Genomic DNA, 16,354 nt, shown 5'->3' with positions numbered 1-16,354 from the left:
AGCAGCATTTCCCTTTTATCTCTGAAACTAAAGGAGTTTCATCACATTTCTATTTGACTTAAATACAAGCAACAGTAACTGTCACATTTGGATAACATCTCTTCTTGTCTATTTGTCAGAGAGAGGAGCGACTAATGTTCACCACATGTGTTCTCTTAACGTCTTCACGTCTCCATCCAGGGGTTTACATCCAATAAAAGGGGCCAGAAGAGCCGCATGCTTCCAGGGGGGAGCGAATGGTGAGAATCAAAACACATGCAACGCTCTGACACCGAAAACGTGCCTTAATGGTGGACGTAATTTCCTTCAGTGATCACACCAGGAGCGCTCACATTGCAGCCTTTGTTACAGCCGTGTGCTCAGGCCGTTTGACGCTCACATGTTTCATCCGTTCAGGATGTTGCAAGAGACAATTGGAGAAGTTGAGCTGCGTAACAAAATCCATTCGCTGGAGAAAAATGATAATATACAGTAGGGGCCTTGAGGCAGAGCTGTGTGGCTTACCCTCGTGTTACGTCAGAATCACAGCAACATGGTGGTCACAATAACAGAAGCACGGATGAACACAAGGATACAGTGGCCTGCGTGTCAATTTAATGAAGCTTATAACATGTCTTTAAACTTTTTTGTTTTGTTATCCTCAATAAAAGCAATATATTTCTCACATTACAACAACTAAAAAGACTCAACAAGGGGCGCAGGTTAAGCTTATATCGTGCGTCCCATATACAGATGCTACTGTCCTCGATGCAGCGGCCCTGGGCTCGACCCCCACCCTTGGCTCCTTGCCGCATGTCATCCCCACTCTCTTCCTTGTTTCCGACACTATCCGCTGTCCGCTAAAATTACAAAAAACTCAACAATGAAGAGAAAGAAAGAAAAAACTAAAATCGACACACATTCAACTCACACATTAAACTGACAAGCTCAACCTCAGTATTTTCATATCTGTTCCATTTAAATGAAATATGTTAAGTATAAAATAAACATACACAAGGCACCAAGAGGAAAAACACCCGCCTTCTACAGAAGGAGTAAGCAGAATCGTTCAGGATCCAACACACAAAACTGAATGATCCACTGGTTGGCTGTCTTCGCTCATCTCCTCTTTATACTCTTGATTGGCAAGTTGCAACAGTTCAATCATTAGCTGCAACAGTTCAATCATTAGCTGCACCAGCAGGGAGAGCACCACCTGAATGACACAAACAGAACCACAGCACCGAACAGCAGCGCCGACTTGCACTCTGAAATAGGCAGAAATACAGAAACGTTGTGGCAAACGAGAACATCTCACAAATCTATACATCAGTGAAATTGCTTTGTCAAAAAGCTGTCACAACATTGGTTGTAATCTTCTGTGTGTTTGTAATATTCTGTCATGTGCCACTTCTTCACAAAAAGTCTTTAAATTCCTTTTAATTCTCCTGAAACATCCCTGAACTTTAAACTCGGAGGTGCTTTAAGCCTCCATCAAAACAGACAAGAGGCACGTGTTTTCCTGGTGTTCGTCCAGAATGAAAGGCAGTGGGAAGGAATTTATCTCTACTTTTATTATCCAGGCGAGAGGGGAGAGGTCGCCTGTGGATCATCTTTCATGTGGGGATAAATGTTTGGAGGAAATCCAGAAGTATGTGAGAGCACGGAGAGGCAGAACGGAGCTCCCTCTGCTTCTGCTTCTTGGACTTTCAAGTAGCCTTTAATCAACTGTTACAGGCCGTAATAATGACAATTTTTATGTTTGATGCAATAATCACAGTTTGAGGCAGCTTAGACTAACAGCTGTAGAAAAGGGAATAAAGTCACGTTGCAGGTTGCTGTGTCAGAGAGGAATAGGGGCTTCCTTCCATAATAAGGTCACATTTTCCTCCATATAAAGATCATGATGGTTTTATTGCTGATTTCATAATTGTATAGCTGCAGTTGTTAAAAACTAAACACTCCAGCAGAGGTCTTCAGCGGGGTTAAAAGGGTACAAACTCTGAAGCTCCTGTTTTAGCTCTGAAAGTAGTTTGTTCTCCATAAATGAAGTTGTAATGCTGTAATGTTGTTTCTGGATTTTATGTAGCTTCAGCCCTCTTAGTCACAAGCCTATTAAGGGCTAATAGCCGAGAGAAAACGCAGAGTTTGTGCTTTCAGTAACTGGGCTTCATTCAAACTGTCCTCTCTGCATTTCTCGGTCTCTGCGTTTCATTATTATTTATCACGATTCTGCTCACAATAGCCCATTCATTCAACAGTTTATTCTCCCGTTACCTCTTCTATCTGGTATTTGCAAGCTTTAAAAAGAAACAGATTTGAACTGATGTAACAAAAACGGTCAACGTGTTCACAAATGGATTTTTATTCTCAAATTAATACTGAAAATCATAGCTCAGGAAACAATCATCTGTACACACGTCCTGAGAGGGAAGAAAGAAGAAAACTGCTGGTATGAAAAGTTTAAGCCCAGATCTTTATGACACTCATGAAAAAGACAAAAGAAGAGTCATATAATCCAGACACCTCTCCACCTGTGGAATTAGGAAATAACAGGAATCAGCCAAAACCCATCTGTACAAATAACTCGAGGTCCACTGCAGGTGTCTGCAGTTTTATATAAGAGGACAGCGTGCCATCATAAGCACAATTATTCCAGATTTCCAACCGAGAATAAAAGGGAACAAAGACATTATAAACCCAAGTGATGATCAGCTTGTGCTTGTGCTAACCACATAACTCATGAGTCAAAATCCTGCGGTTACATTTACTCAAGACAACACACACAAAGACCTCCACCTCCAAGAACAACAGACGAGCCATTCTACAAATAATAATGAAAAACAAACATATTAAGACATCATCAAAACTTATGTTATTAAGGTGTCTGTGAGACAAACGCTATGACGTTATCAGCTGCAGTTTGACGAATGCATCAAATGACTTTTCAGGGTCCAAAAAGTGATAATCTCGAAGATTTTCATTTAAATAAATGTCTGTTAAGTCTCTATCTATCTCCTAATGAGGTAACACAATGCTGATTGAGCCGATGGCCCACTGATGAAAGCCTTTGCAAGTGCAGAATTACAGACTGGGTGTCTGTGGTGGCGACATTCGCAGAAAAAAACACAAGCGGCGCCCAGTTAGTGACGCGTTTTCCATCAGCCAGCAGTGGTTGGTCTGCCAGAGAGGGTAGGCGGAGCTAAGCGGCTGCTTTTCCAATCTCTGCAAGTGTTGTGAGTAAACAGTAATCTACTATGGCTGAACAAACAAAGAAAAGATGGATGACTACAGATACAACTTCAACAAGAAGTGAAAATCCAAAGAAAAAGAAACAAACTCGACGCTCAGATGAAGCAAACAGTCTGAAAAGGAAAACGACGTCAGCCAGGAAAATCAAGAGTTACAACCGGAGCCAACCGTGGACGTCACATATGCAACACTGTCTGGATATCTGGGAAGCGTGCTCCCTCAATTACCATTTATCACCATAGGTGCCGCCAAAGAGAACGAAACTGAGATCTTCGAGATTACAACTTTAAGAAATGGAAGCACACACTGTAAACACACTTAGAGTAAACATGGGTGAACACACACTTTAACAACTTATAAGTACACTTGAAACCCAAATAAATAATGAAATTAATTAACAAACATACAGTATATTGCTCCTTACATTAGAAGACACACAACCTGCCCGCCCACACACGTACAGTAGATTCAGAACATGACCCCCATCTTAAACCACCTACAGTTACATTTCAATTCAAAATGTACAAAATCACGTGTTTGTGCTTCCGCCCTCTCTCGCTCATTCACACACGAATACTGAAGCTTCAATCTGAGACATGAACGACACTTTCAGACACATCGTTCTCACTTACATGAACAGATTCGGCCTCATACAAGAACGACGTGTAGGCACAGCTTTGATCCTCAAAGTGCATAAGAGCAACATGGGCTACTTAATCTTTAAAGTGTTCTTGTCTCAGATTTTAAGCTGAAAAAAAAATAAAAGTAGTACTTGAGACGCTCCTAGACACATAAAACTTCATACTGTTACTAAATTGCAGACTTTACAATTATATATTTATATGTAAAGAAAAATCCCGTTTCAATTATTTCTAAAAGTGTTATTCAATTATTCTTGCCCCCTTTCTGACTGCAAAAATAGCTTAGATAAATCTTTCTTAGAGTTAATAACCAAGAAAAATGTATTATTTTTCCCATCATAAATAAGAATCGACCAACGAACAACATCTGCATAAGCTCTAAAAGACCCTTTCTGACGGTATGTTCGTGCATGAGGCCCACTGTTCTTCATTCTCTGATAAAATGAATTCAAATGAACAAAACAGAAATAAATACAGCACTTAATATAAAATGAAACATTCTCTTTGGAAAGAAAGGCTCAAACTGATCACATCAGGGAGACAGTTGGTCAGTGAAAAGACAGTTTCTCTCTTGTAGAGTCCGTGGCTCTTGAGAAGATGAGGAAATGTGCAGAGGTCCCCCGTATTTGCAGCCTGCTCCACCCTGCGATAGTAGCAACAGTACAGGACAGGAAGGTCCTCTGAAATATTAAATGGCACACAACCACCGTCCCCACCCGGCTGGAAACTGGAGGAAACCCTGCAGCAGAGTCGGGACAGCTGCTGTGATCTCCCGTCGTGTCAGCCGATGTCCGGAGACGCTTTCCTCACTCCAGCTTTGACATCTCATACCTGGTCGTCATGATTTCCTGAGAATGATATTTACACATAAACTTTTCACTTTCAGATGGACATGCTCCTCTTCTTCTTCTTCTACTACTTTTTTGTATCTTTTTCTATTGCTATTATATATTTATTCATGTGTGGTTAAAGCAGAATGTAGCTGTTTTAAGAGATGCTCAGCAAAGATACAAATATTATGTGGTGCAGGAAAAAGGACAAAATTAAGACTATTGAGAGGCCGAGGGAGGCTATATCCTTGCCGAAGCCAGCTACTGATCTAGCCAATGACAAGGCAGCGCTGGTAACTGAGAGGCTGGCGGTGGTAAATGAGAAGCCGCCTATTTATTCGACCAGGGGGGAAAATCATGCGTCTAACATAGCAACACGTTAGATCGGCTACTAGCAAGGTTGGTCATTAGCTTCCAAGGCTGGCAACTAGCACGCCGAAGCTAGCCTCCCATTGGATCGGCTACTGGAAAGGTTGGTTATTAGCTTCCGAGGCTGGAGACTAGCACGCCGAAGCTAGCCACCCATTGGATCGGCTACTGGCTAGGTTGGTCATTAGCTTCCAAGGCTGGCGACTAGCACGCTGAAGCTAGCAACAGTAGCCAGTGATTTGACTGGTCTTCTTCTTCTGGTGTATTTTAGTGGCGTATTGGAGCCAAATGCGCCGCGTTACCGCCACCAACTGGATGCATGACCTGCCTACCTGGTCGAATGAATAGGTGGCTTCTCAGTTACCAGCGCTGGCTTGTCATTGGCCAGATCAGTAGCTGGCTTCGGTAAGGCTATAGCCTCCTTCGGCCTCTCAATAGTCTTAATTTTGTCCTTTTCCCTGCGCCATAATATTATTGTACAATGTGCAATAGCAATATAGGCAACCTGTTCTTCTATTCTAAATCCATTGATATTTATCAACTATAAACATTGGCAATAGTCTGACAACAATATCTCCTCTGGGAGCAACAGCAAAATGTCAGGCGTGTCCGGTTTAGCCAGCGATTAGTGGTAACGACTTCCAGCCAAGACAATTCTGACGGACAATATTGATAACTTTTCCATTCAAAATACTTTGTAATCTTTTAAACAATTGGTTTCTAATTTCATACAGAGGTAGGACAAAGCAGACTTCTCATTTCTAACCAGCAACTGTTGATTTTGAAAACAGCTATTGGCAGAAGTTTTAAATCTGTCCAGTTTACTTTGCGTGTTCATGAAGAGACCCAGATGTGATGTGAGGTGATACCAAGAAACATCACTGCTGCACAAGGTTTGGAAAAGTCATCATGTCACCAGAAGTTGGCAGGAAAGCAGGGTTATTAAACTGGGTTACTTTTTAAAAAGCTCTGATGCAACTCTAACAGAAGTCTGTTAAATTATCACGCAGGGCTCTAATTCACAATATATTTGGAACAAGATACGCAGCTCCAGATATCTATGCTAAGTGTTTCTGGTTAAGGGAAAAAAACTGTGTTTAAATCCTGTTTTTTATATAATTCATACCTCGTCTGAGTCGAGCAGGACTGGTAGAGCTCTGAAGAGACAAACAGAACCAAAGAGAGACTCTGTTAGAACCACACATGCTTTAAAAGGAAAAACATCATCTGGTGTAATAAATAGGCATTTTATAAGATACTCACACATCACTCAGAGAGCTAGGAATGTTATCCTCCACCCACTTCAAGTCTTCGTCCTGAAGAGTAGAAAACAAGGATGAAAAAAGTAAATACTGCCATCTGCTGAAATGTGTCACACTTGTACGGGAGTTATTAATTAATACAGAACGAGTGTGCAGTGTGACTGACCGGGTTTGCTTCTGCCGGCTTCACTGTGCCGTTCGTCTCACTTTTTGATGCTCTCAACTTTATGCCATCAGCTGGGAATAAAAAGACAACAGAGAAAGAAGAAAACAAATATTATAAGACGATTAGGTACTCCAAATATTTGCATTAGTCTGGATAATGATATTACTGTACCAATGTTTGAAGAGGCGATGAACTCCTCAATCTCCTCGTCGTCAGAGTCATCGATGAGAGGAGTGAAAGCATACCTGTGCACGGTGAAGTGAAGCCATTATTAACCCTCCTGTTATCCTCGGGTCAATTTGACCCCATTCAATGTTTGTCATTCAAATAATAATAGTTGACTTTTTTTTTTTCCTTCATATTTCATGACGTTTCCTGATTTGATGGGGACAACTGATGAAGCATGAAATGATCATGATGATATTTTTTCAATGTGCTGAACACGAAGCTGTTTTAGCTGTGTAAAAACTTGTCTGTCTGCGTGTGTGACCTAACATCCCCGCACCTGCAGGTGCAGAGTTGATACTTTTGAGTCGATACATAACAGGGGGGTGAGGAAAACAACTATTCCCATACTTCTCGTGGTGTGGGCATGTCGGAAACAACTTGTGAACTCCTGCCAAAAATGAGGAAGCCAATGTAGGCTTGCGAGTTGATCACATCCAAGTCTTTCCAACTACACATGTCTCCCCTCTAAAATTATCATCTCAAGTACAATATTTTCAATTGATGGTTATATGAAGAGCTCGAATAATGACTTTATGTCTTCAACATGGCTGACTGTGTGTCTGGTGGGACACACTCTTAGCAGCACGTCTACCTTGTTGTTGAAGTGAGTAGAGGGACCATCATTTTCCATTTTTGGTGCTAATATGACATGGGAGAGGGGGAAACAAATGTTCTCATGAGAACGTTCCCTCACCATGGGCATGAAGGTGTGTGTGTGTCTGTGTGTGTATGTGTGACAGAGGATTGTGTTGAGGAGGAGCCTGATTCTGAGGCATTCTCATCATATGAGAATGAGAGTGTTGACCCTCCTGTTGTCTCTCAACCACCAGCAGACACGATCCCTTTCCCCACTTCAACAGCAGGGTAGACTTAGTGCTACTAATATTATCAAAATGGTTCCAGGCCCCACCAGATATGCAATCAGCCATGTTGAAGACATCAAGTCATCATTAGAGCTCTTCATGACACCAGCGATTGAAAATATTGTACTTGGGATGACAAATTTGCCGGTCCCAAGCCCGGATAACAAAAGAGGAGGGGTGAGTGAGACTTTATAGTGACTAACCACAAATATGTTACAAAAAAAGGAGATAAAAATAAGTCAATAAATATGTTTATGAGAGGAAAGGGGGGGTCACCAACATCAATCAATATGGTTCATGAATGTGCACCCAAAATTAGAAAAGATTTGGATGAAAGATTTTCGAGATACATTAATTCTAAAACTGAAAGTTTGACCTGATGGTGGCGCTACAGGAAAGGTCATATCATCACCAAAACCAACAGGGTTCATACTCTTGTGTTCATTAATGTTGTCAGTAAATTTGAGGCCTGATGGTGGCGCTAGAGGACAGGTCAACTCACCGATAGGTTTCATTATCAAGGGGTTATTTATGTATTCAACAAAAAAAGTGCCTGACACAAAAACTTGGGCAAAATGTGTTAGTAATATTTGAGGATGATAGGAGGCTGTATGTTCTGCTTGCCTTTGGTTGTTTGCAGACGGTCTCCATAAGAACATTATGACGAACAGAATGACGGAGAACAAGAACCTCCAGAAAGCATCCTCCACCCACAGCTCGATCCAGTCCTTCAGAGAAAAACAGGTCCAATGATCACTTAAATTTAAAGCCAAAATCGAATTCTCTTTCTTACTTTACGACTGATAAACGTGCCAAACACTCACAGACTGGCAATCTGCTAACCGGAACTTTTTTGCAATCCAACACATGAAAATGATGGAAGCTGGGGGAGAGAAAAGAAAGGTTTGAGACACTGCTATTGTTCTGTTTTCTAAGGACACACAGAGCTGGAGAGACAGTTTATTCTATGGTTGTATCACTTACCAATGACAGCAAATATCAGTGTGTTTGTAAAGTGCCTGTAGAGAGACAACTTGACCGGGTTTCTCCTCAGCTTCAGAGTCTTGATGGTTTGTGCCAGACTGACAAAGATGTTAGTTGCAGTCAAGGTAAACATGTGGCAGACATTAGATAGAGACTAGATCACAGATTACCAAATGACTTTAAAGAATACGATGTGGGTTTTTTTTTGTTGCAGCTGGAAAAAAGCCAGTGAAGAGCATAAAAGGCAAAACACCCATCCTGGAACCCATCGGCTACCATCCAACAACAATTTGGTTTTTTAATCTCTCAGGTATCTGCATAAAAGTTCAGATAAGAATCCACTCATAGAGGGCATCTTTTAGGCCCCGTGTCCACATTGCGCCCTTATCAATTGTTCCCAGTGAGGACAGAGCGTACACGGCCGCATAGAGAAAAAGCGCTGCACCCAGCAGCAGAGCGCTCTGCCTTTTCTGTGCAACGGCTCCGAATACTTTGAGTTGAAACTCTCTGAACTTTTCAGAAAGGCGCTGGTGTCGTCACTGCCGCTTTTTTCAGGCAACCAATCAGACGGGGCGCCACTTGTCACTCTGCTTACCACCAAACATGGAGGAGCAACTTGTTCTGGCCGTTTCTGTCTACCTGGAGCTGTACGATGTGACTGACAAACAAACAATGGCGACTGAAAAGCCCGTTTGTGGGAGCAGATCAGCCGGACACGAAATGTTGTTGGTAAGTGATGTGCTTTTATCGCCCTACGCGTTGTAAGCTTGTTGTAAGCTGTGTAGGAAGTTAAACTTATTGTTGTCATAGAAACAAAACCCGCATACAGTGTTTTTTCTCTCACCGCACAAGCACTTCATCCGAGCGCTCTCCAGCGCCCTGCCAGCGCTTTTCTGCCAGAAAAGGGCACTATGTGGACACAGGGCCTACATTTTGCTCAAACAATGACCAGCACAAGGAAAAGGAAGTCTTGGATCAGATATCCCTGCACTGTTATTTGGAAATCCCCTGGCTACACCAATGGTGTCTCTACAGGTGGTCAGAAGATGGCAGATGGGTCCAAAGACTGGATAATTCTAAGTCTTCTATAAGTCTTTGTTAAATTGGAAGCTTTGGCTCGGCGATATGACAAGATGCTTTATGGAGATGAGATCAATTTGAGACCTATGGCTGTAATGGGCCACACATGAGCTGGGTGTTTTGATAATGCTTTACATAAGCAGTTAAATGAAAAATCACAATATCAAAATTTTGATTTAAAAAAAATGTAAAGAGCACCACCTGTGAGGGGCGGCCGCTGAGATTAGAAATGCTGACTAATGCGTGTATTCCTTACAAGATAAATAAAAGAATACAATTCAACTAAAATCAATTGTTTTTTAAAATTCAGACCAGAAGTTTCAATTGATGGCAAAACGTCAATGATTATGGAGAAACAGAAGCAGTGAGGATGGAGGATGAGAGCAGTTAAACCATCAACCAGAACAAAATGAGCTGTTACAACTTCCAATAGAAGATGAGTGATTATTGCAGGGCTGTTTCTTAAGAGCAGCGGCATATCGCTCTACTGTAAGTGCTCTTTCACTGCTAATTATCTGGAAAAGGAATGACAGCTGCAGATAAACCTCCACTGGTCTAATTCTGGCTCATGTGAAGGAGGTGAGGAGCAGAGGGGAACCACACAGGGAAAGGTTCTAGGCGCACAAAAGGATATCCACCAGCACAGAGAGGAGTCAAGCAGAGCCAGGGGAATGTTGGCCAGCAGGGCCAAGTCAGAGTCTTTCGCCTAGAAGGAAGGACAGAGCAGGACCAAAGGACACAAGGAAGGAGGAGGAGAAGGATGAGGAGAAATCAGAGCGAGGACGGGAGATCAAAAGGCAGCAAAGAAAAATTCACCAAAGTGCAAAGAAGAAAATAAATCATCCAACCCGAGAGACAGGAATATTCACAACCACTGAAGCTCACTGAAGCTCAATTAATTAACAAGCACATTGTATGATCACATGAGGGTGTAATCAGTGTTGGTAATGATGCTGGTGAGGGCGTGCACTGGAAGGATATGAACCAGATGGCGCAGGAGTCAAACACAGCCAGAACAATTTCTGTAATGAGAACGGGGCCATTGTCTCGACCCTTCGTTTTTCGCCCCCAAACAAATCAAGAAAATAAACAAATCGTGATGTCAGTTTTACTTCAAAACACAATCTGGCTACAGAGCATAATTATCCAGGTTATTTTTTCACATTCGATTATAATAGTCGTTAGTCAATCAATAATTATCCCCATTTTTCAAACATACACAAGCTCGTTAGGGCTTTCCAAATTTGAGGACTTGTTTGCCTTCCTCTTATTTAAACTGTTAATATATTTGGGTTTTGATAACTGTTGGTCAGATTAGATAAATAATTTAACATTTTTTAAATACATTAAAAAACACACTGATCAGAAAACTCACCCCAGTAATCCTCAGGACACCTTCAATGCTCGCAAAGGCAAAGTAGAGGATGCCGAGCCCGACGACTCTGTGCATCACCGTCCCCAGTCGAGGCCTGAAATGAAAGAGGCATGAAAATATATTAGAACATTGATTGCATGGTTTGTACAATAATAAACAAATAAAGCAGCAGTGTATAAATGCTGACATACTTTACAATGCCGTAGCCAAGGCTGACGATGATGACGAGCAATCGAGCCAAGGTCCTCTTCAGGGCAGAGACAAGCTCAGCAAAGATCAACAAGCCTGGAGCTAAAGGCAACAGTAAGAGGAAAACCATCACACTGGAACACTAAACATCTCATGTGAACTATGTAAAAATATTTTGTGACGATCTGCAAACACTCACAAGCAGAGCCAACGGTGTTTGTGTTTTCATATTCGGCACAGAAGACGGCCTTCTCCACCATCCCGAGGAAAATGACCCCGGCAATCCAGAACTGGATCCGCAGCAGATCCTTCCAGTAGCACGCTGCCCACAGGAACCACAGCAGGGCGTACAGGATGTACACTATGCACATCACCATGTAGAACTACAAACAAAGGGATGAGTCTTTAAACAACACCTCATTAGCTAGGACAGTTCATGCAAAAACATGCTGTTTTTTCTCTCTAGAGTTCTGACGACTCGTTCAGCTTCAGCGTGGTTTTTAAAGAATCAGGAGCTGTGGAGTCCTGTGATTGTTGATGGGCAAACTTTAGAGATGAGATCTTCAATAATTGGTCACAACTGGGACTGTGTTTCATCTTAACCACAGGAACCACATTTTAATAACAGAATATGCCTAAGAGATAACAAAGTAATTGAAAATCAAGCCGCTTTTACACAGCTAGTTCAAGGCGGGATTATTCCGTCTCTGTTACGCCTTTTATGTAAAACACACGGAGGTGGAAAGGTTCGGGCGAAGACTTTCTGCCTCTGAGCCAGCAGGAGGTAGTAACATTGGCGTAACAGAGGTGAAGCGGTGTCCTTGTAGCATGCAAGGCCCCTTATCCAGACGAGGGCATTAATAATTCCAAAAATCTGCAAAGTTGTTGTTTTAAACATCCGTATCGGTATCGGCCCTGATTTTCAGTGCATCCCTAGTTTTAGGTGAACTGTCCCTTAAAGCTGTGGATGAATTGTTTTGCTCTGAATTGTCATATAATATGAAACACAAACAGTTAAACAAATAAATTATCAGTGCGAGGAGAGAATAATATCAATAAACAAACATTTTAGAAATGGTTAATTCATGTTTAAAGCAAATCAAAATCATAAAAATTTACTTACAATCATGAGAGGCCATTCTGTGATAGAAATGTATCCATGGCTGCCTTTCATCACCACATTAACTGCAAAAAAGAACAGAAGAATAGACATATAAAGACAAATAAAGAATGTAAACAGCTCCCGGTTAATTTATTATTTTGACAGCAGAGTAAAAAAATCTCACCTGTTAAACTCCAGTTGGTCTCCTGTTTACTGGAAACAATCTTAACCACCAGCAGGTAAGGGCCGTCCTTCCACGTGGTGGCGATGACGCTGTCTTTGATATTTAAACTGCTGTTCTTCACAGAGCTGCTGTCGTCGTACTCCTCAGTGATCTGCTTGTCGTTTTCATCCTGAAGTTTTACAAAGGTAACCCATGATTTTATCACTTTTTAATCAAGTATGTTGAAACATGTTAAAAAAGAACAGCTGATTAAAATAAACACTGAATGCACCATTCGGACAGTATCCATTTTCTTCTCACGTTATGCTCAGATTGGGAAACTCAAATGCGGTAATAATGTCATACTTCTTTACTCAAATGTTGCAAATTGTACAACATAGAGAATCTGACACATTTGATTTGGTTTCTTTTGATATTTATCAACTGGAAAGACAATAGATAAGAAAAATCTGACTATATCTCAAGGTTAAACATCAAATTTGATAACTAATTAGCTACCATCAGCTAAGTCACAACAGCAACGTTAGCATTCAACTGCTTCCTGGTTGGCATAGCCGTTAGCTTGTAATTTATGGCTTTCTTATTGTATATAATTGCTGTCGTGTGACTCTGGTAAATATCAGCCAATTATGTTTAATCTGTTTAACTGTGCTATTAAAATCATGTGTGTGTCGTCGTATGTTGTCTTACTGGCACTACGCCCTCAACGGGTGGAGTGACTGGACGTGGTTCTGCCTTCGCTTTCTGAAAAACAATAAGTGGATTTTTAGAGATAATAAATACCATGAAGTGATAAGTGTTTCTTTTCTGTGGAATGTAAATAATACTATATATAATAAACCTACTTTGAGCATTGGAAATGTGCGCAGTCCACTGTTGCATGTTATGGGACTGTGTCTGTGTTCGATGAATTCTCCTTGTACGAGGGGGTTCGGATCCAGGCCCTCCCCACGACTCAGACGTGTTCTCTCATACATCTCCTAAAGACAATGGCAGGTACAAGTCAGCACTCATAATTAATTAGGTCTAGACGGATAGATCTTCTGATGCTTTTAATTAAATTTAGCTTGCATACTTACGTCAATATTATTGAATTCATTGTGACAGGGGTAGTATTTCAAATACCAGTGAACAGTGAAGGTAACTTCCTCAGGACAGCCAAAAGACATGACTGAAAGACCAAGACACAAGAGATCAAAAACACAAAAAAGGGACAAAAAGGGGCACAATTTTTGTTATCTGTATCTTTTTCCATGTCTTACCTTTAAATTGAATGTCAGTGTCTTTATACATGGATTTTCTTAAGTGCAGTGGCCTTGAGGTCTTTGGAACAATAACAAAGATTGTGAGGTACAGTGCATCCAAGGGTTATTTCTCTTATAAATCAATGCATGACTAGTCTGGTGAACTGATGAATCATTTAGGCAGGATGGGGGCTCAGAGGTCAACACTATCTTGGGTTAAAACCAAATAAAGATGGGCTCTTTCTGTGTTTATAAGCAGAAACAGATCTGTGGGTCAGTGGGACTTATTTTAATTTTCTTTTAACAATTGCAATCCTAATATAGTCACATCTAACGAGACATAGCACATGCATAAATGTATTTTAGGGAAGTCTGTAGATTTTGGTATTTCTCAATGTCCATATTTGCGTAAGCAGGAATAAGTGGCATTTATCAACAAACAGAGATGAATTAACAATATATATATTTAAAAAATAATGTAAGATTGAGTGATCATGATTGAAGAGTGAGGAACATATTCATATCAATTGTTTCACTGTGTCTTTGATTACATCAGTTAATAAAATTATACTGTTTTAAGTGTATCCCAATATTTCCATGTTTTAGACATCTTTTACCATCTCCCATCATTGTGTTACTTCAAGGGTCTTCCGCTTCAGCCAGGAGACTTTGATAATCTCCTTGAATCAGAGACTTAATATTGTACAAACTAAGGTAGGAATGTGTTTCTGTCTGAGTTCTGTGACAGACAAATTTTCCAGGCTTTCAACACACCTATTACTGCAACTAGATACAGAGACAGAGAGCAACAGAGGGAATTTGAAACTTCTCACTATTTCAATTATTGATCAGGGCTTTCTAACTCTCCTTGGATGAAGTCTGGGAACTGTGTCTTAATGTTGCTAAACGAGAGGAGGGATTTCACTACTACACTAATGGACTTTGAGGGTGTGTTTCTGTGTTTACAACAACAATAATCTCGATAAGGTTGTGATAAAAGATAAAGTACGCACATGAAGTTAACCTGAACACTCACGTTCAAACTGGCAGGCCAAATCTCAAGTGTTGGTCGAGAGATGTTGTTAAGGTCAGACATATTAGGTTCTCTCTCTTGGGCTAATTAGCAGTCCTTGGACAGCTGTTTAACTAGCTAGTTAGTTAGCTAATGGCTATCCTTCCTCCATCGGGCTAACATGCTAACAACCTACACTGCTACCCTCGTTATTCACACTTTATTCGAAACTTATAAAGGACAGCAAGTCGAGAGAGGTTAATACAATAGCAATAATACAGGTAACCACTGTCGCTACACTCCGCTCAGCTGATAGCTAGCGAGCATAACAAGGCTAAGGTAGCTTATATTAGCTAGCCGGTGCTGCAGTTACCCGGCTGGTTAAGTACTTGCGGTGGGATACTCACATTTACAACAGCGATTCTCCATAGTCCGGTCTCTGGTGCAGCAACAGCCACATTTATGGTGCTAAGTAAACCTACAATAAGGACTGCCCAGGGATAGAAAACTCCTCGGGTCGGACAGCTCCACGTCCTCATCCTTACTGCAGCAGCCATGTTCGTTGTAGGCTTCAGCACTCCCCTGTAGGAGGCGTCGTGAACGCAACAGCTGGAGGAGGACGTTACCTACACTTTTTATATTTATTTGGACTAGACCATCTAAGCTTATATGTATGTTACCTACACCTGTCTGTTAATTACCCACACAAATAAAATATGATTGCATGTTGGATTAAATATAACAACTTGTCCCATAGCGAAGTTCTTTTATTACAATGTGAAATGTCTTATGCGGACACACCTGTGAGATTTAATTGAAGTCAGTGATTTGTGACACTGATTTGAATTTATTCAATATAAATCTACTGTATTTTCCTTTTGGGACAGTTTTACTCCACTTTCAAAAGTATTTTGCACTGTGACCGACAAGGGAGATCGTGCTGCAACGGCCCTAACAGTTGCCATTAGAAGAAACAGGGTTCGAATCCAGAAGCGATGCAAATTCAAAACCACACGCAAAAGTCCAGATCAAATGCAACAAATGCCCCCCTAAGCCTTGAGCACCTCTATTATGTTGAGCGTTTTTCTTTTGCATGCGTTTTCTGGGTTTGTGTGTTTTTGACTTTGCATCGTGTCTGTATTTGCAGCACGTGCCTGTCGCTGCATTTATTCTGGACTTTTGCATGTGTATTGGAATTTGCAGCCTGTTTCTTCTAACGGAAATCGTGTGGGCCGTTGCAGTGCGATTGCCTTTGTCGGCCGTTGTAAATATTGTCATATTACTCGCAAAATACGAGTTTACTTAGGTTCACTCATGTACCACCTGCATAACCTATATATTAAATAATGTATATTACATACCTGTGTATTATACAGATTCCTTGTATATACATTTTCAAAACTGATCTTTGCAATTAAAACGACGTACCTTGCCAAACTATTTACAGCATCGGACTTCCAGCAATCACGGTCAGCATACCAGGCTATGTCATTAAATATATTCATAGTTACAGTGTAATCACATTTCTTAATTTAGTCTCTTCTTAAGATTTTTGTGACTCATGTTCTTAATCTTATTTATCTGCCTTGGAGAG

At 41.0% G+C, this 16,354-nt stretch overlaps 1 protein-coding gene across 1 annotated transcript; it reads right to left on the bottom strand.

Annotated features, from left to right (window-relative positions):
• Window positions 1-2,328: 2,328 nt before the first annotated feature.
• On the bottom strand, window positions 2,329-15,329 carry tmem87b (transmembrane protein 87B). Its single transcript, XM_069659271.1, has 19 exons — window positions 15,168-15,329; window positions 13,767-13,827; window positions 13,584-13,675; window positions 13,350-13,484; window positions 13,195-13,248; window positions 12,505-12,673; window positions 12,342-12,403; window positions 11,418-11,601; window positions 11,221-11,320; window positions 11,030-11,123; window positions 10,289-10,360; window positions 8,575-8,683; window positions 8,415-8,473; window positions 8,215-8,318; window positions 6,671-6,744; window positions 6,500-6,570; window positions 6,335-6,387; window positions 6,198-6,228; window positions 2,329-4,720 (listed from the first exon to the last, which is right to left on the bottom strand). Exons 1-19 carry the CDS (start codon window positions 15,315-15,317, stop codon window positions 4,679-4,681), a joined length of 1,716 nt encoding a protein of 571 aa, XP_069515372.1. The 5' UTR covers window positions 15,318-15,329; the 3' UTR covers window positions 2,329-4,678.
• Between the last annotated feature and the right edge of the window lie 1,025 nt (window positions 15,330-16,354).

The sequence above is a fragment of the Semicossyphus pulcher genome, unplaced genomic scaffold (genome assembly GCF_022749685.1).
Source record: "Semicossyphus pulcher isolate SPU_LCO1_2020_fin unplaced genomic scaffold, fSemPul1.0.p SCAF_12, whole genome shotgun sequence".
Classification (NCBI taxonomy): Eukaryota; Metazoa; Chordata; class Actinopteri; order Labriformes; family Labridae; genus Semicossyphus; species Semicossyphus pulcher.
Note: the sequence above shows the minus strand (reverse complement) of the source record. Positions and strands in the feature narration are given on the sequence as shown.